The sequence below is a fragment of the Panulirus ornatus genome, chromosome 64, assembly GCF_036320965.1.
Source record: "Panulirus ornatus isolate Po-2019 chromosome 64, ASM3632096v1, whole genome shotgun sequence".
In the NCBI taxonomy this organism is placed as follows: Eukaryota; Metazoa; Arthropoda; class Malacostraca; order Decapoda; family Palinuridae; genus Panulirus; species Panulirus ornatus.
The window spans coordinates 23,617,441-23,638,837 of NC_092287.1; the positions used below are offsets into that span (position 1 = coordinate 23,617,441).

At 40.9% G+C, this 21,397-nt stretch overlaps 1 protein-coding gene across 7 annotated transcripts in view; it reads right to left on the reverse strand.

The window, feature by feature from the left end:
- The window catches only part of FER (tyrosine-protein kinase Fer), a 135,892-nt gene that overhangs the window by 15,413 nt on the left and 99,082 nt on the right, over positions 1 to 21,397 (reverse strand). For 6 of the 7 annotated variants that reach the window (XM_071657401.1, XM_071657400.1, XM_071657394.1 and 3 more), the window contains 7 exons: positions 11,223 to 11,445; positions 7,202 to 7,375; positions 6,033 to 6,129; positions 4,443 to 4,635; positions 1,786 to 1,923; positions 1,216 to 1,473; positions 153 to 330 (listed from right to left, as the gene is read on the reverse strand). In XM_071657401.1, the coding sequence (XP_071513502.1) occupies positions 153 to 330; positions 1,216 to 1,473; positions 1,786 to 1,923; positions 4,443 to 4,635; positions 6,033 to 6,129; positions 7,202 to 7,375; positions 11,223 to 11,438 (1,254 nt within the window). In that variant the 5' untranslated portion in view covers positions 11,439 to 11,445. The remainder of the gene's footprint in view (positions 1 to 152; positions 331 to 1,215; positions 1,474 to 1,785; positions 1,924 to 4,442; positions 4,636 to 6,032; positions 6,130 to 7,201; positions 7,376 to 11,222; positions 11,446 to 21,397) is intronic. The other variant, XM_071657395.1, reaches the window with a different exon arrangement.

Genomic DNA, 21,397 nt, shown 5'->3' on the forward strand with positions numbered 1-21,397 from the left:
AGGGAATAATCTGATTACATATAGTACAAAAATATATTCGTCATTGCACCAGTTAATCAGTGCTCCAGTTCAAGAGAGCGAGTTACAACTGATAACCTGACCATCACCAACTGATAAGCAGATGCTGTACTTTGAGTTCTGAACTGTCTTACCGAGTCGCCATTGACTTGGCCTTGGGCAGCTTCCCAGGGCTGAGGAGCTTCTTCACACCCAAGGGCTGCCAGTGGGTCATGAATGAGACTGAACTGATGTTGTAGCCATGACTCCTTACACCGTAACTCATTTAATTCACGGCGCAGGACATCACTTGCTCGTTTTAGCACAGGTAACCTGTTATAATGAAGAATGTTATAAGGATTGTCTTGAGAAGAGTTCCTGCATGAGATGTTATCGATAAGTTGATCTAACATACAAAAACAGTGACAGGAAATACTGTATAAAGAATGATGAAGGGGTACATTTAAACACTAATCATAGTTTATCCAAAATGCAGTTAAATTAACCTTGGTAAAGTTTTCAAGCTTGCTGGCTGCATATCACGTATTTTGTACATCATTTTCCCAGCCACATGGCTGCATGTGGCTAAAAAGAATGAATGCTTTGGTTACCTGTTCTAGACCAGTCAGTCAATAAGGGTCGTTGAGAGTCAAAAGATGAGAGGTAAGGGGAAGGTCTGTTTCATATATGTTGTGTCACCCATCCTATTGCTTACTTCAGCTCCCATGGTTCCACTTGCTGCTGTATCCACTCTGAGGTATCTGAAACACTCTATTACCTTTACATTCTCTCCATTCAGATTCACTCCAAATAACCTGTCTCTTCACTGCTAACCCAGATAACCTTGTTTTTATTCGTATTTACTTTCAACTTTCTCCTTTCACACCCACTCCCAAACTTGGACATTAGCTTCTGCCGTTCTTCATAACTATTGGTCGTTTCCTGCATTAGTAAGGTAGTGCAGTGAAACGAGCTCCCTATCCACAGTCAGGCTCTATAATCTATAATGTGATTTCCTTTGGCCATTTCATATGACTCGTATATATTGAATATACAGTATATGTTCCAAGGCCAGCTCCCTAATATTACTTTTTCTTTATAATTGCCAATATTGCTTGAGGAAAAGAATAATCCACTCATGCCCATTTCAGATGAAAGATGAAGCAGGTGAACAAAAAGAGATACAGTTAGGTGTTTTCTCAGTAATGGGAGACCTACCTGGATGCAATATTACTGTCTTGCAATGAATTCTTCTTAATGTTAACAACTTCCGTTTCATGTTGATTTAATAGGTTCTGTTTCTCTCGAAGTTCCGTTGTGACATCTCGTAACCTGTGTTCAATATCAGTGAGCCTAAGCCGCAAGGAGTCAACCGTAAGGGAATCAACTGCCAGCTGGCCTGCTTGAAGGGAACCAACACCATCCCCTAAGAGCTCATTGCAAAACTCAAAGGCTACAGGATCTGGTGGCGAACTCCTGAAAGACCATACAGGAGCAAGGAGTGTTGATGTGGAGGAAACATCATGTACAGGAATTAACATTACAGTGTAATGAATCAAAATGAATATAATGATACGAATCTCAGCCAGGTGAAATACTATCAATTAGTGCTATCAATGTACATTAGTTTAAGACTATATACAATGCATTGGATATACTTCATGTTATAATCTGTCAACAATCTGTTAGAATCTATCAAACCTAATTTTATCTTCTGAAAAACTTAAAGTAAGATAGACCAAGACATAGGCAGTGATTTATTCATTAGTTATAAGTTCTTTTACTTACTTGTTGCTTTCTGAGAAGGATGTGTACTCTGACTTGGGGGAGATGGCTGTGACAGAGGAGGCTATTTCAGTTTGAAGCTGGGCATATCTTCCTTGCGTTGTGTCTGTTAACTCACACACTTCTCTTAGTATTGAGCGCCTGTGAAAATGTTCCTTATCTTGAAATTTTTTCCCTTAAATTAAGAAACTTTTCAAAAATTCAATTCAAATTGTAGTCATGTTTCTTCACTATCAAACTTAAGAGTCTGCCTTCTGTTCATCTATTCTTTAAAGATATGGAAAAAAAAAATACAGAGACAAAAAGCATAAAAAAGACTGCAATACAGTAACTGGAAATATTGTTAAGTAAACTACACCTATTAGTACTTTAGGAAAACAACCTAAGGGTATCACTGATTAAGATTTATTATTCTTTTATATGTAAGTTCAACAAATTCCCTCCTCCTACACAGAAAGTACAGGAGTGGAATAATTTAAGATCTGTGAAGTTATTGTACTCATCCAGTAAACATAACTTAGTCATTGAAAACATACAGTACTAAAATAATCAGATATATATATTAGAACATGTAATGTTCACATGTAAATCAATGTTTGGCTGCTGTTGTCAGTAGCCTTGGGAATACAATAGTAAAACTGTTTACAGATATTCTGATATTTATTTAAGGCTTTACCAAAGGCATGTTTTGTATTGAGTCATGGAAGGCAATTAGAACTTTTTCACTTGATTTGTTCATAACCTAAATATGCAGTACCAGTCTGCTTATGATCGCTAATTCCATTCCAGCAATGCGGGTCAGATTAAGTAAATACAAGTATGTATGTTTAGTGGGAACTAATTTTACTGAACAGATCTCCAACCTTACAGGCCGGAGGGTGAAACACCCATTCCCTGAGATAGAATTTCTGTGCTCCTACCTTTTAGTCATACAATAAAGATGAAGAGACATGTATTTCTGTTGTATAAGATACTGAGGCCCTCAACTAACAAAAATGCTAGGAAAGAAAAGGAAGATTTACCTCATCCATAAAAAAGAGAGGAAGAGAGAAGGATGCCCAGGCAAGTCTAGACTGATTGTTCAAGTGCTCACGGATTGCAAGAAAGTTTCAGTACCATTACTGTACTTCAAAAAGAATTAGCAAATGCTCATCTCTCCATATCCTAGCTTAATTCTGACTTCATTTATGAAAAAAGAAGCTAATAAAGTTATTATCAAGAGAATGACAGGTAGGAGGAGCAGCCCAATAGATAACTAGCATCACAGTTGCTGCAGAAAATAGAGCCTCCTAATGATCAAGGCTGATTTATTGAGCTGCAAGATGTTCAGGCCAGTTATCTGGTTAATGCTATGTGTTGGACATTATTTAAGAAAAGTAATCTTGTCAAAGATACGAGGACAGAACTTTATTATAGCCTGTCACCAGTGACATAAGACATTCTTCCTATGGTGGTGAAAACTAATCATTCCATACTAGGCAATTACTGATGCCCTGAATGCGTTTGAAAGAACCATTGTGTCTGTCTACCTGTAACTACGAAAGTTGATATACGTATAGAATTAAAATGCAGCCTTATCGTGAATTTTCATGAAGCCATAGACTTTTCAAAATAAATCCTTATGATGTTGGAAAATATAAAAGGAATGCAAAAACTCCTAAATAGTATTCTATGCTATGTAACTAATAATCCTTAATTAGTGTGAAACTGCCATTTTAGATGACATGAATATGAAAATTACCTTCATTAGACATCACAAGTAAACAAACATGACAAAAGGAAAACAATCATTCATATATTGTTTGTTTGAAGATGAAAACTGAGGAATTTCAGTAATGTGTGTGATTGTAATGACTTCATGATGCTCAGTGTGGGTGATGTGCTAGTGCAGTGGGAAGGATGGTTCTCTTCTGATTTGATACCACATTTTAACAAGGCATATAGTGCTATCTGGATTTGGTGGGAGTTCTCTGAGGGAATGAGGGACAGAGATATAGATAGAATAGATAGATGAATATATTACCACCTGACAAGATTGCCAGCCCATCTCTTGTTATTAGAAAAATAACTGGTAAGAAAACTGTTTGAGCAAATATATTCACTACACAAAAGACTAAACATGGCAAGGTAGTGAACATTTCTGAACATGTATGGAGTGTGTTGGTAAGGGAGGGGGTTGAGGACAGGGAGGATGAGCAGTGATACACTACTGTATAAAAAGATTTGAGATATGGGAGCACAAAAAAGGCTGTGATGTGTAGTAAAAGTGAAATCGTGGAATAATGATGGGCAGGGAAATTGTGTCTGAAAAGTGGTATTTCATCAAAAGAGGAAATTATGAGTCTTTTTCCTCGAACATATTTGACTGACAGGAGACAAATTACAGACTGTGAATTAGAATGCAATTAAACTATTCATCCAAGTTATTTACGAACTGCTCTGATTTTATTGCATAGGACACTTTTAGAACCACGTAAAAAATTAGTTTGAGAAGATTCTGTATTAGAGAATTTGTTGAATTCTTCTCTATAATGAATGCTGTACATGAATTAGGAGATTAATGGGGAATTACTGCATTTCATTATGTCTGTACTCCTGTCTTTAAGCTGAAAATTGTTCTGAAAACTGTGTAACGACCATCTTTGATCACATGTCCTTACCACTTATCAATCATATCTTCTTGTACTCTTTCCTGATACTCGAGAAGACCAGGAAGAAGAACAGTTCGGAAATCACTCTCATAGTCTGCAGCTTCACACAGGAGAAGGACATAGTCATTGTGAACCTGGTGAAGCTTTTTACATGCCTTCTGGTATCGTTCCTTCAACTCATCTAATTTGCGACCTGGTCTGCCTGTAGGATGTGATTACAAAAAATGTACATTAGCTGCTTATGTTTTAACACAATATAATATATACATGAAAAAGAAGGGCTTAAGAATGATATATGAAAACAGTGTTTAGAAATGTAGGTTTACTGTAACTGTTGTAGGAAATATGACAGAATGGAGTAGAATATCATTAGGAGTGGAGAAGTGTACAAAAAGGAATGGTAAAACCTTGTCCAATTTAAGGTATTAAAGCATGGGTCTTTTCTATCTATCCAGTGTTATTTCCCTGACATCTCATTTACTTGAGAAGTCCTCTGTGAGGGGAAGGGATAAAAACTGCAAAAAAGTCTCAATCCTCCACAACTTTCTGTATCCTCTCCCCTTCCCAAAATGTTGGATATCTTTCTCTCTCTCTATTTCCTTCAACCTTGCTCCTCTATATATACTTTACAGTCTGTCTTTATATCTCAAGAAGAACCACTTTCAGGTATTTTGATCACTCATCTCCGTTCACCACTACCTCACATCTTTCCCTCTTTCTGACATTTCATGTTTCAGCATTACTAACATTATAAGCATCCCTCAGATAGATAATATCAGGACCATGAATCCTTAAGCTGTCTGCTCTGTTCCATGTCCACACTTTTCAAAATATTAGATGAAGATAGACAACTTTATGCTGTTTTTGTCCTTTTCTATAATTTTCACCAAGGATCCAAACATATTCTTTTAGACAGTTCTGTATCAGCAGAATTACTACTTGAGGGCCAACAGTTGAAAAGATTTTTTCACAAGAAATTTGTCTAAAACAGAACTCAGTTGCAAAGAATGAGGAAATTATATGAAATATCAAGGATACAGAAGAAAATGGCTTCAGACAGAGTAACTTTAAAATGATGTATGAAAAAAGTGAGTGAGAATATATTTAGAAGAGGAGTAAAAGTAGGCTGGGACGACAATGTGTTGGAGTGCCTAAAATTAACTATAAGTGTAAAGTCATTAAGGATTACTCGCAAAAACAGGTCAGCATAAAATAAAAAAACATTGCATGAGCAGCCCTGATGAACAGCAGAAAAAGTCATTTGGAATGTTAGAATTAAATGGATTTATTATAAGTACTAGCATCAACATACAGAGGAAGTAAGTGGACCAATGGAATCATAAAAAAAAACAAAGTTGATTAGTGCTAGAGATTATGAAGATTTAAATTTTCAGTCCCTGTCATTCTTATCTTGATTTCTGGGCGTTGATATAACAAGAGCTTTAGGATAGAGCAGTTAGTTTGATGGCATTGCAATTATATAAAACCTTGTGATGATTCATAGCATGGTATTAATAGATCTACTTATAGTAATGAACACTTTATTTTGCACATTGAAATCTACAAATAAAATCTCTCTAAAGAGGAAACTCGTCTCACCTTTAAGGTACTGGTCTTCATACTTGGTCTTTGAAGTTTTGTAGAGTTCAAGTGCCTGTTCGTAGCTGTTCTTAGCTTTCCCTACAGCTTCCTGTAACTGTGAGAAAAATCACTGAGATTAATTAATTATACAACCCCAGGACCCCTTTTATAGGGCTCTCGCAGCTTCAAAGCTGTACCCCAGTGAAGAGCAAGGACATAATGGGTTCTTTTGGAGTGAGAAGTTCCTCAAAGACTTGTACTCCTTTTCATCCACTGATATCATACAGCTTTGCTGGAGGTGACTTTCAACTCTAGATGGAATCCCATCTAATTGATTTAGGTAACATCATTCGATAAGATTGATTAAAGGATAGAGTCAAGAAAATTTAGGTGTATCTCTTAAGATGGAGGATTATCAAATAATTCGATAATTACTCTTATAGGTGGTCAGAATCGTGGGCCATTTCAAAGATTTATGTACTTGGAGGATGCTGAAAGGTATTGAGAGTAAAAGTATGATGCTATTTTCTGAATTGAGTAGGAGATCCTCAGTTTGTATGGTGAGGAACTGAAAGTTTAGATAAATTTCAGTAAAGTTCAGTTATGATGGTAGTCGAAAAACTTAAGTTGGGAGTAGAGTCAAACAAGGAAGGAAATCTGGAGGCACACTAAAAGCTCTAGTGATTTCGAAAATTAAAGTATGAAATGCGCAAGTAGCCTGAATGGTATGCTATCACAATTTCCACGTATGGATGTGAAAGCCAAATTTATATTGATCAGATATGATATATAAGCAGCAGAGATGGATAATTTGTGTTGTATAGTTGGAATTAAGGTGATAGATCATGTAAAGAGTGATGATGTGAAAAGAAAATTGGTTATGAAGAAATCATTTGAAAGGATCATGGATGAAAATGTTTTAATATGGTATGACCACAGAGAATGTAAGAAAACAAGTAATACAGCCATAGTACAGAGGCCCCATAGTTTTAAAACTTCCACTCTATAAGCACAAATAGGTACTAACTAATAGGTTATTGTATCACACACACACACACACACACACATACACATACAAAATAACTCCTTTAAACAGCTTGAAATGCAAAACCTTTTTCATTACTTGATTACTGTAGAAGTGACATTAAACTTCAATCACTCCCTTGACATAATTAAAAATCACTCACTCTGGAAACTTCGTTAGTGATCCTCTGATGTTCCTCATAGTAAACCTTCCTTGATGCCCTCTTTTCTGTGATGAGGGCTGCCAGCTTCTCTACAGTGTCCAGGACCAAGGTGTCTGCGTTCTGGCGCATGATGCTGCTCCACTCGTCCAGTCCCTCTACCATGATGCGCCAGGCCTGCACCAGTAAAAGGGTTGTTACACACATCTAGTAAGCTTAGGTAATCCAGCCCTTTTGTAGCAATGCAGCACATTAGCTGGGGAGAGGGAGGGATTAAGAGCAAACTTCTTTAAACTGAACTCTTTTCCTGGCCTTGAATTAAAGATGTGAAAATCAAAAACGTTCATGGCTGTGTTATTTGTTGAGTTTCTAATATGACTGAATTAAAAGGAAGTACAATACATATTTTTTTTATTTAATCCACATTCACATGGGGTGAATCAAGTACGTACAATCATTCTTGTAGAAATTATTTACCACATCTGCGGATAATTTTTTCCTGGGTTTTGATTACTCGTTGAAAGGTATTCCTTTAGTTTGTAATAATGAATGTGCCATTTGTGTTTTCACTATCATTTACAGCTACATGACCCTGCATACCATGAACACAACATGAATACTGAAGCAAGATAACTTGGCTCATAAGAATTGTTAGTTCATTTGGTTTTTCATTTGATGCCTCTATATGACCTCAGAATTTGGAGACTAGAACTGTGTCCAGTTCAACATTATTAGGAAGAAGTTAAACCATTGGATTAATTTAATTTCTGACATTCTCCTGGAATATCTTGTGATGTGACCCTTCTTCTATTTGCCATTAGGCCTGGTTAGTCATACAATTACAGGTGGAGTGATAATTGTACTTTCTTTTTTGGGTAGGCTGGCAGCCATACAGTTTCACTGATTAACCAACCATCCAGCCTCTGGTCGACTGGTGGTTATGCAATCCCAGGTAGACCTCCGTGGTGTAGAGGTTACCGTTCCTGGCCGTGGTGCGATCACGGGCCGCCCAGGGTCGAGCGCATAGGTGCGAATCCTGGTTGCGCCAGGTGGCCCACAGTCAACCCAGCTGTTCATCCACCCTCTGGGGTTGGTCGATAGAATAGGTACCTGACTCAAGCTAGGATATATATATATATATATATATATATATATATATATATATATATATATATATATATATATATAGTTAATGAGATGCCATTTATTAGGGCCTCAGTTGCCCGTGCCGTCTCGACGAACAACAAAAAATACCTTTGATTTTCCATGTTGAATACCTGTCATGAAATTTACTGCTTCTGTCGTAAAAGTAATTTCAGCTTCAGTTCTTCCATAAAATGCCCTTTGTTAATTCGGTAACAAAGATGGTAATTTTTATGCGTGTCCGAAATGCTGTACAGACACGTTCCCTTCACATTCCCGGATGCGGTAATTTGAAGTCTTCTAAAAGTTTTAAGTCTTTTCTCCAAAGCCTAGATGTTCATGGTCATCTACTGTTCTTAATAATCTACGTACAGTGGTGATATGGAATGAGGAGGCTGACGAGGTGCTTATTAAGTTGTAGATAATTGTGTAGAAAGAGCGGGTGAAAAGAATAGAATGAATAATGTCAGTAATACCCGCCTCCTATATTACAACAACGTCAGTGATAAATTTTTTTTCTATTTATTTCTCAGATAAATGGATCACTCAAGATAGGAGTAATAACTTATGAAAAATAATAATCATTTATTGTGTTGACAACCCAAGTGACATTTCTGTTTGATTTTTTTTTTTTTTTGGTCATGTTCCAAGAATGACGAAGATGAAAGCAGGTAAATGAAAATGCAATATGGCCTTTTTATGAATTCTGACAATTTCATTTATGTGGGATGTGTTGAAAACAGCTCTTGTCTCCTCCCCAGCAACCCCAACTGTGTACCTTTCAAACACTTTTACAATTGATTTTTTTCAAACTTTGATATATGGATAGAGAGAGAGAGAGAGAGAGAGAGAGAGAGAGAGAGAGAGAGAGAGAGAGAGAGAGAGAGAGAGAGAGAGAGAGAGAGAGTTGTTAAGTGCAAACATGAAATTTATAGATTACGTGATTGAGATTTTTTTTTTTTTTTTTTTTACAGAATTTAAGGAGCTAAGGCCATGCCTGTCCTAACTTTAATATAAGTTGAGTTGTACAAGTAGGAATGCTACCATTTTGTACTACACCTTGAAGGTGTATGGATAGGGCATAGTCCACTCATGTGAGAAGGATAGTCCAAGGATAGTGTTTTGGGGTAGGATAGTATGGTGCCTTTGAGGGAATGGTGTGTGTATAGTGATGTATAGGAAGTTGTGTGTGGGTAGAGTTGTAGGAACAGGTAAGGTAGTGTGGGTAAGATAGCGTATAGACACGTAGGTAAGCACGTGTTTAAGGTAACGAGGTAGGGGGGGGGGAAGGCAAGGTTAAGGTAGGCAAATGGGAAGATGACGAGAGTTGGCAGCCGAGGCGAGGCTGACCACACACTGCCAACAACAGGAGACGGAGCGGCGCTGTGTCTGTACGTAGACCCAGCAACGGTCACAACGGGAGGCAACAGACGACAACAGAGACTTGCAATCGTCTTAGAAGCTCAAGGCAAACGTACGAGGTGAACAGATTTAACTTAAAGATCACGAACAAGAAGGGATAAATTAACTCAAAGATCACGAACAAGAAGGGAATAAATTAACTCAAAAGATCACGAACAAGAAGGGATAAATTAACTCAAAAGATCACGAACAAGAAGGGATAAATTAACTCAAAGATCACGAACAAGAAGGGGTAAATTAACTTAAAGATCACGAACAAGAAGGGATAAATTAACTCAAAAGATCACGAACAAGAAGGGATAATTTAACTCAAAGATCACGAACAAGAACGGATAAATTAACTCAAAGATCACGAACAAGAAGGAATAAATTAACTTAAAGATCACGAACAAGAACGAATAAATTAACTCAAAGATCACGAACAAGAAGGGATAAATTAACTCAAAGATCACGAACGAGAAGGGATAAATTAACTTGAATTCACGAACAAGAAGGAATAATAATAAAAAAGAGAGAGACAAGGAAGAGAAACTGAAAGCCTACACAAGAGCAATTTCTCGGTGAAGGACTGTGGCGTGAGTGAGGAAGTCCACCGTATGTAGATATGATGCCGTATGTGTGAGTCTCTTTCCTTGGCTGTGGAAAGGGCGAAATAAAACAGGGACGTGCGTGTGTGTGTCTCTTTATCTTCCTCCCTTGGCAAGGGAGAGGAGGAAAATATTAGGGAGGAGCCACAGTAACACTCAGGAAATTTACATAAAGGGAAAGCGTAAGGGGGAATAAGAGACGCTACCAGAGGCTTGTAAACAACAAGAAATAAACAACATGGCTGTGGAGGAAGGAAAGGTAAACAAATTGCCATGATGACGCTGACTGGGGGATACATGGAAGGGAACACGACAGGGACTGAAGTGATGGAGATCAGTCAGTACAGCGAAGGGAGAGAGAGAGAGACACACACACACAGACACACACACGTCATCAAGAGATCTATTAACTCATCATGGCAGCAGCCCCTAACTGCCCCATCCCATGGTGCACTGTGGCCTTGACCTTTTGACCCCTCAAACTCCCCCCCTCCCCCCTTCCTCTCTCATTACTGTGAGGAATTACCCCCGTTGATGTATGTACTGTTTGAGGTCAGAGAGAGAGAGAGAGAGAGAGAGAGAGAGAGAGAGAGAGAGAGAGAGAGAGAGAGAGAGAGAGAGAATGATCAGAGAGAGAGAGAGACAGTGTGACATGATCAGACAGAGAGAGAGAGAGAGAGAGAGAGAGAGAGAGAGAGAGAGAGAGAGAGAGAGAGAGAGAGAGAGACAGACTGTGACATGATCAGACAGAGAGAGAGAGAGAGAGAGAGAGAGAGAGAGAGAGAGAGAGAGAGACTGTGACATCACCAGAGAGAGAGAGAGAGAGAGAGAGAGAGAGAGAGAGAGAGAGCTAGCTAGCTCTGCACACGGACCTTGTGCAGTTGGGAATCGTCTAGAATGTTGTCCGGGGCGTCCATCTTGGCTGCCGTGTGAGCCAGCTGGGTGAGTGTGGCGGCGTAGTCGCGGTCGCACTTGGCGCGGGCCACCAGCATCCTGCGCATGGTGTCCAGCAACCTCAGCTCGGCGTCCTGTCGGGCCAGGAGGGCCGCGTGGCTCGTCTCCCCCTGCAGGGACGCGCTGAACCCCATTACGGACCTGAGGGAGAGAGATGGGATGAGTCATGGGGGTGTAGACTGTAGGTAATGGGGGTCACAACACACACACACACACACACACACTCACACACACACACACACATACACACACTCACACACACCGTTTTCTTTGATCGTCTTTTTTTTGGTAATGGGTTATCGAAAGGTCATCGCGTCATTTATATTAACGTAGAACCTGATAAAGAAGGACCATGTGGTAGTTTAATAACTACCACATGGTCCTACGTCATCATATTTCTAAAAAAAAAAAATTGAATCAATAATTGGCTGTCAACGAATAATGCAAATTAAGGTCTTTGTCATCCATGTCAGTCAATTACTTTAACAGTAATTATTATGATAATGATAGGTATAAAAACAGCTGGTAATGATAATGATGATAATGATAATAATAGTAATGATAATAATAATATTAATAATGATAATAATGATAATGAGAATAGTAGTAGTAGTAGTAATAATAATAAGAATAATAATAATAATGATAATAATAATAATAATAATAATAATAATAATAATAATAACAATGATGATAGTAATAATAATGATAATGATAATAATAATGTTCTGTGGAGAACATAATTATCGTTCCTTCTAGTTGAGGAAGAAGAAGAAAGCCACAGCATCTTGGGACAAACATTGAAACTAATCCAGTGATTTTCCTCGTAAAGAAATTGAAAATGTTATCGTTATTGTTAGAAGAAGAAATGCCAGTGTTCATTCTATTTTAAAGGAGGAAGAAACGTTACTGTTCTTCATGGTAAGAACATGGGTGGAGGAAAAAGTGTTCTGTTTAAAGAAAAAAATTCATTCCGGAAGGAAATTAACTCCCCATTCCCCCCCCCATCACTCCCTCCCCTTCCATGCCACAATACCCCCCCTCCCTCCCTCCCATCACTCCCTCCCCTTCCATGCCACAATACCCCCCCTCCCTCCCTCCCATCACTCCCTCCCCTTCCATGCCACAATACCCCCCCTCCCTCCCTCCCATTCCACGCCCCTCCCACCATGACTTGACGAAAAAGTACAGAGGGAGCGAGACAAGTGTTGGATGTGGGACGAATTAGGATAATTGTGCTCCTGCCTTGTGTGGCCCTAGAGCAGCAAAGGCTCTGGTTAACGGGGTCTCGGATGAAGGGGAGATCTGGGGGGGTTCTGGATTATCCATGGTTCTGGTTAACGGGGTCTCGGATGAAGGGGAGATCTGGGGGGCTCTGGATTATCCATGGTTCTGGTTAATGGGATCTCGGATGAGGGGGAGATCTAGGGGTTCTGGATAATCCATGGTTCTGGTTAACGGGATCTCGGCAGAGGGGGAGACTTGGGGGTCCTGGATAATCCATGGTTCTGGTTAACGGGGTCTCTGATGAGGGGGAGATCTGGGGGTCCTGGATAATCCATGGTTCTGGTTAACGGGGTCTCTGATGAGGGGGAGATCTGGGGGTCCTGGATAATTCGTGGTTTTGGTTAACGGGGTCCTGAATAATCCATGATTCTTGTTAACGAGGTCTTGGCGGAGGGGGAGATCCGGCCTACTTGTGGTCCTGGAGAATCATCATGGTTGTGGTTAACGGGGTCTTGGATGATGAAGGTTCTGGCTAACGGGGTCTTGGGTGATGAAAGAGGGGTCTGGTCAACGGGGTCTGAGACGAGAAAGTGTTCTGGTTATCGAGGTCTTTTATGATAATGGTACTGACTAACGGGGTCTTGGATGTTGATGATGATGATGATGAAGATGATGATGATGGTCCTTGTAGCGGGGTTTATACATAACTTCGTTAATTAGGGTCTCATTATTAGTTATTCTTATAAATGAAGTCTTTCAGATAATTCAGAGAGTGGTAATTAGTGCTCTGATTATAGGGTGTATGTTGGGTAATTAATAATTTGTCTTATGAGGGGTCCTTACTGAAATTGATTTGACTTACGGGATCTTCAATTAAAGGAAGTTTTAAGTTTATGGTTCTTCATTAAATCAAAGTTGTTTAGTGTTGTGAGTTTAAGACACAACAGACCAATGCTGTGAGGTCAGGACATAAGAGCATATATATATATATATATATATATATATATATATATATATATATATATATATATATATATATATATATATATATATTCCTATGAGTCCACGGGGAAAATGAAACACGAAAAGTTCCCAAGTGCACTTTCGTGTAATAATCACATCATCAGGGGAGACACAAGAGAGAAATATAACAGTCAGTTGATATACATCGAAGAGACGAAGCTAGGACGCCATTGGGTAAACATGCGATTGTCTTAGACAATATATATATATATATATATATATATATATATATATATATATATATATATATATATATATATATATATATATATATAAACACATGATGATGTGGGCAACGATCACAACATGAGAGTGGTTATAACATGGGAGAAATGGTCATCCTATGTTGTGGGTTATTACCGTGTGAACGACGGTGTGGACCTTGAACTTTGACCTTCAGAACTTAACCTCTTGATCACGACGGTACGATCCCTGAGCACGACGGTACGACCCTTGATCACGACGGTACGATCCCTGAGCACGACGGTACGACCCTTGATCACGACGGTACGACCCTTGATCACGACGGTACGATCCCTGAGCACGATGGTACGACCCTTGATCACGACGGTACGATCCTTGAGCACGACGGTACGATCCCTGAGCACGATGGTACGATCCTTGATCACGACGGTACGACCCTTGATCACGACGGTACGATCCTTGAGCACGACGGTACGGCCCTTGATCACGACGGTACGATCCTTGAGCACGACGGTACGATCCTTGAGCACGACGGTACGACCCTTGATCACGACGGTACGATCCTTGAGCACGACGGTACGATCCCTGAGCACGATGGTACGATCCTTGATCACGACGGTACGATCCCTGAGCACGACGGTACGATCCTTGAGCACGACGGTACGATCCCTGAGCACGACGGTACGATCCTTGAGCACGACGGTACGATCCTTGAGCACGATGGTACGATCCTTGATCACGACGGTACGATCCCTGAGCACGACGGTACGATCCTTGAGCACGACGGTACGATCCCTGAGCACGATGGTACGATCCTTGATCACGACGGTACGATCCCTGAGCACGACGGTACGATCCTTGAGCACGACGGTACGATCCCTGAGCACGATGGTACGATCCTTGATCACGACGGTACGATCCCTGAGCACGACGGTACGATCCCTGAGCACGACGGTACGACCCTTGAGCACGACGGTACGATCCTTGAGCACGACGGTACGATCCTTGAGCACGACGACGCGATCTTTGCAAACCTGTTGGGTGAACAAGGTTTGCTGCGTCATACTCGAAAATCGTACCGTCATTCACAGACAGACAGACAGACAGACACAGAGAGAGACAGACAGGCAGACAGACACAGAGAGATACAGACAGACAGACACAGAGAGACAGACAGACCGACAGACAGACACAGAGAGATAGACAGACAGGCAGACAGACACAGAGAGACAGACAGACAGATAGACATCCACAGAGAGACAGACACAGACAGACAGAAGTCCTAGGAGGGAGAGGGAGTGAGGACCAGCAGACACACACAAGTCCCAGGAGGGACAAGGAGCGAGGACAAGAACAATAGGACTCCCTGCCTATAATTTGAGACATCCTTCGGCGTCCTACTCACACACACACACAAAAAAAAAAAAAGGAAGGAAAAAATAGTAACCTGCAACTCGACATTGTGCCCGAAGGCAGTTTTATTCCCAGGATGACCTTGTTATCTTAATGGTCCCCCCCCCCCCCCGAGCCACTCCCATGAAATTACATCCTAGAAAAAAAAAAGAGAAGGATAGACCCCTCCTCTTGCCTATATAAGGGTCTAGGATATATGGAGGAGAGTTCTGTTGTGGGGCCTGGATGTGGAAAGGGAGCTGTGGTTTCGGTGCATTATGACCCATGACAGCTAGAGACTGAGTGTGAACGAATGGGGCCTTTGTTGTCTTTTCCTAGCGCTACCTCGCGCGCATGCGGAGGGGAGGGGGTTGTTATTTCATGTGTGGCGAGGTGGCGACGGGAATGAATAAAGGCAGACAGTATGAATTATGTACTTGTGTATATATGTATATGTCTGTGTGTGTATATATATGTATACGCTTAAATGTATAGGTATGTATATATGCGTGTGTGGTCGTGTATGTACGTATATACATGTGTATGTGGGTAGGTTGGGCTATTCTTTCGTCTGTTTCCTTGCGCTACCTCGCTAACGCGGGAGACAGCGACAAAGTATAATATATATATATATATATATATATATATATATATATATATATATATATATATATATATATATATATATATATACCTGTTGATGTGTATGCTTGAATATACTCATCAAGGTCTACGTGTGTGTGTGTGTGTGTGTGTGTGTGTGTGTGTGTGTGTATTACTGGCCTGTGACGTACGAATATATCGGTTATATATTATAGCAGACTCGACGTAGGAGATATAACGACATATATTGAGTTCCAGGATAAGTAAATGGTTTTAAATACACACACATCTGCGCCCACCAACAACAGTGACAACAGTAACTACTAATGACAACAGTAACTACTAGTGACAACAGTAACTACTAGTGATAACAGTAGCTATCAGTGACAACAGTAACTATGAATAACAAAAGTAACTGCCAGTGACAACAGTAACAGTGACAACAGTAACCACCAGTGACAACAATAACTACCATTGAAAACAGTAACTACTAGTGACAACAGTAACTACTAGTGACAACAGTAACTGCTAGTGACAACAGTAACTACCAGTGACACCAGTAATCACAGTAACTGTCATAAGACCAGTAAGAAGAATAACATTACCATTTACAACAGTAACAGAACTTGCCAGTAACAAAGTAACGGAGCAACAGAATCAATCTTATTAGTAACTTGAGTAAAACGGTAATAACAGTGAAAGTAACAGAACTAATAACACCAGTAACACATGTCACAGTGGCTACAAACAGTAACAGTTGTAACAGTGGCTACAAACTACAACAGTCATGATTAGGGCATGTTTATGAAGTAGCGGTGCCAGTAACAGTAGTAACAGAACCAGTAACAGCTGATGAAAGTGTCTGTTCAAACGGTAACGGTGCTAACAGAACCAATAACACCTGTTAACAGTGGCGCTAACAACAGTTATAGTACGAGTAACAGAGCGTACAGAACTAGTAGAGACTATAGCAGCACCGGTAACACACGTAACAGTAACAACAGTAACAGTAACAATAGTAACGGTAACAACAGAAACAGTAGCAACAGGAACAGTAACAACAGTAACAGAAACAACAGTAACGGTAACAAGTGACAGGAACATAAGAGTAACAACAGAAAGGGTAACAACAGAAACAGTAACAGGAGGAACAGTAACAGTAACAACAGTAACAGGAACAACAGTAACGGTAAAAATAGTAACAGGAACAACAGTAACGGTAACAACAGTAACAGCAGTAACAGGAACAACAGTAACGGTAACAACAGTAACAGTAACAACAGAAACGGTATTATAGACTCAGTTTTAATTTCACACTGTAATTAACTTTAGACTTTTACTGTATTTGTTGTACTGTAACGTCTGTATTAGTGTGTGGAGAGTACAGTGAGAGTGGCACCCTCCTCTCCCAGCCTCTCCCTGTACCATACCCCCTCCCTGGACCACCCCCTCTCCCTGGACCACCCGCTTTCCCTGGACCACCTCCTCTCCCTGGACCACCCGCTCTCCCTGGACCACCTCCTCTCCCTGGACCACCCGCTCTCCCTGGACGACCCCCTCTCCCTGGACGACCCCCTCTCCCTGGACGACCCCCTCTCCCTGGACGACCTCCTCTCCCTGGACGACCTCCTCTCCCTGGACCACCCGCTCTCCCTGGACCACCCGCTCTCCCTGGACCACCTCCTCTCCCTGGACCACCCGCTCTCCCTGGACCACCTCCTCTCCCTGGACCACCCGCTCTCCCTGGACGACCCCCTCTCCCTGGACGACCCCCTCTCCCTGGACGACCTCCTCTCCCTGGACGACCTCCTCTCCCTGGACCACCCGCTCTCCCTGGACCACCTCCTCTCCCTGGACCACCTCCTCTCCCTGGACCACCTCCTCTCCCTGGACCACCTCCTCTCCCTGGACCACCCCCTCTCCCTGGACCACCCGCTCTCCCTGGACCACCTCCTCTCCCTGGACCACCCGCTCTCCCTGGACCACCCGCTCTCCCTGGACCACCCGCTCTCCCTAGACCACCTCCTCTCCCTGGACCACCTCCTCTCCCTGGACCACCTCCTCTCCCTAGACCACCTCCTCTCCCTGGACCACCCGCTCTCCCTGGACCACCTCCTCTCCCTGGACCACCCCCTCTCCCTGGACCACCTCCTCTCCCTGGACCACCCCCTCTCCCTGGACCACCCGCTCTCCCTGGACCACCCGCTCTCCCTGGACCACCTCCTCTCCCTGGACCACCCCCTCTCCCTGGACCACCCGCTCTCCCTAGACCACCTCCTCTCCCTGGACCACCTCCTCTCCCTGAACCACCCCCTCTCCCTGGACCACCCCCTCTCCCTGGACCACCCCCTCTCCCTGGACCACCTCCTCTCCCTGGACCACCCGCTCTCCCTGGACCACCCCCTCTCCCTGGACCACCCGCTCTCCCTGGACCACCTCCTCTCCCTGGACCACCTTATCCCATGGGCAGGCTGATCGGTCATTATAAAAACATATGTACTAAATATATCATTTCTTTTTTCTGATTATATGAATGGACTGATTGACGCGTTTGAAGACTGGTTCATTACAGTAATTCGGCGTTACAGAAGTCGCTGAAATCTAGAAAATACAGAATCCGCGGGCCTTCCTACTGTAGTCTGAATTCACACTTCAGTCGCTGAAATCTAGAAAATACAGAATCCGCGGGCCCTCCTACTGTAGTCTGAATTCACACTTCAGTATCATACGTGATGTAGTAAACTGTTGTGTTCACCTTGTCTGTATGAACATGTGTCAGGACAACGCAGACGTTTTCACAGGTGGGGGGGGTATGTTCCCCGGTCCCCTAGGAGAGATAGATAGATAGATGAATAGATAGATAGAGAGAGAGAGAGAGAGAGAGAGAGAGAGAGAGAGAGAGAGAGAGAGAGAGAGAGAGAGAGAGAGAGAGAGGCGCGAAGGCGCTGGTCTTTCACCAGGAAACCAGTTTTTATAGAAGTGTGAATGTGTGTGTGTGTGTGTGTGTGTGTGTGTGTGTGTGTGTGTCATCAAACTGTTGTTGTTATCTGGTGCCACGCACATACATTCCCCAGCCGTTCATCATCGTGGGTCCACAGACATGGCGACAGGTGCAAGTCATCCGTCGAGACCGTAAAGGGGGTTTCGAGTCTCGATCTCTCATTCTTCGTACAGGTCTCGTCTCGTCTCTCTCTCTCTCTCTCTCTCTCTCTCTCTCTCTCTCTCTCTCTCTCTCTCTCTCTCTCTCTCTCTCTCTCTCTCTCTCGTTTGATTATTTTTTTTGTCTCGCGATTTTTTTTTTATGTAAATATTTCTCTAAATTCCTCTGGGTCTTATGTTATCATGTTTCATCTTCTCGAGTATTGATCAATTGATTAATCCGAGGGAATGATGTTTATGATCAATTGATTGATTAATCCAAGGGAATGATGTTTATGATCAATTGATTGATTAATCCAAGGGAATGATGTTTATTGATCAATTGATTGATTAATCCAAGGGAATGATGTTTATGATCAATTGATTGATTAATCCAAGGGAATAATGTTTATGATCAATTGATTGATTAATCCAAGGGAATGATGTTTATTGATCAATTGATTGATTAATCCAAGGGAATAATGTTTATGATCAATTGATTGATTAATCCAAGGGAATGATGTTTATGATCAATTGATTGATTAATCCAAGGGAATAATGTTTATGATCAATTGATTGATTAATCCAAGGGAATGATGTTTATTGATCAATTGATTGATTAATCCAAGGGAATAATGTTTATGATCAATTGATTGATTAATCCAAGGGAATGATGTTTATTGATCAATTGATTGATTAATCCAAGGGAATAATGTTTATGATCAATTGATTGATTAATCCAAGGGAATGATGTTTATGATCAATTGATTGATTAATCCGAGGGAATGATGTTTATGATTATCATATATTCCTTCAGTCTGAAGTCTGGTATAGATTTTATATATATATATATATATATATATATATATATATATATATATATATATATATATATATATATTTTTTTTTTTTTTTTTTTTTTTCTATTCTAGATAGACTGGGACGTTCCTGGTCATTCGTGGGATGATGTGTTCCATTCCCTATCCCTCACTTATAATCCTCGAACTGAATTCAGTCTACCGTGTCAGTTGGCAGCTCGCTTGGTGGTCGACCACATAACACAGCAGTATTAATCACCGACCACATAACACAGCAGGAACTACTGTCATTAGCTCTACCCCTTAATTTCGACCTGTCGTGGGGGCAGTGGTCACGTGACCTGGTCATGGCTTCTGTCATGTCGAGAATCATTCCCCAGCCTCGTGACCTCGGGTCAGCGGGTGGGTCATAGGTCAAGGGTTGTTGGGCCTCCGGTCATGTGTGACCTAATTAACCCACGTCCGCACCGAAATATACGAACTCTTCTATTTCTCTATATATTTATTTGAAAGCAGGCGAAAAATATCAAGCAAAAAAAGAATCTTGTCACATAAATACACAAGATTTTTTTTCGTTGTATGTTTCATCCGTAGCGGTGGTGGAGGGCGCTACGTGTGGCCAATTGGCATACGGAGAGTGATTAGAAAATGATTGGTCGCGACTAGCCAGTCTGGTGATTGGTAAAATCAGGTCTCATATGACTTAGAGCGGGAAAGTGAACAATAAATTAACTCCCATCCACCCATTGTAAAAAATCTGTCTTCGAATTTTTAATTTTGTGTGATTTTTTCCATACATTAGGTTTTTAGATTTTTAATTTTGTGTGATTTTTACCCTACATGAGGTTTTTAAATTTTTAATTTTTTCTTTGAGAATATCAGCATATTCGGTTTTAACTATGGAAGGTGGGTACTCAAAAAGATTTAGCTGATTGGATGTGGATGGAAGGAGATCAACAGATCGGGTTTGAAAACATTGTATTGGGGGATTGGAAAGCTAAAATTTTAGCAGATTGGATAATGGTCTAAGGAATTATATACATCGAACTTAGGCCATAAATGTATTATTATTACTTATTATGATAATTAGGAATACTTATTATTTATATTAGATTATTATTATTATTATTATTATTATTATTATTATTATTATTATTATTATTATTGAAAAAGCAAGCGCCTGCAGTGTATACGACCAGACAGAAAACGAGCATCAAACACGATTCCTAAATAAAGTTAAGGGGCGACTCGTGTGTTTCCGAAACCCACGCTCTTCCGTCGCAATGTCAAATTGACCCTCTGAAGCCGTTGTCTCGTGGCCGGCTCGTGTGATGACTTCTTTAGAGACACCATATATATTTTTTTCAAAAACGTTTCACACTTTCATAAGGTATTAACAGGCGAAGTAGGAGGCAAACAGTTCAAGAAATATTAGAAATATTTGGACAATGGTCACAATTTCAAGATTTGTGGGAATACTTTTCTCTCAAAGTGGGCTACATTTTTTTTCCACCATTGTGGGGGGAGGAGGGTGGTCTTAGGAAAGGAAATAATAAATAAGTGGTATGAGGGAATGATTATGATATTTTATGTTCATGGTAGAACAGAGAGATGGGTGTTGAAATTGATATAGAGAGGAGAGTAAAGTTTGTATATATTTTCACTAAAAGGTGAGATAGCTCGAGTTT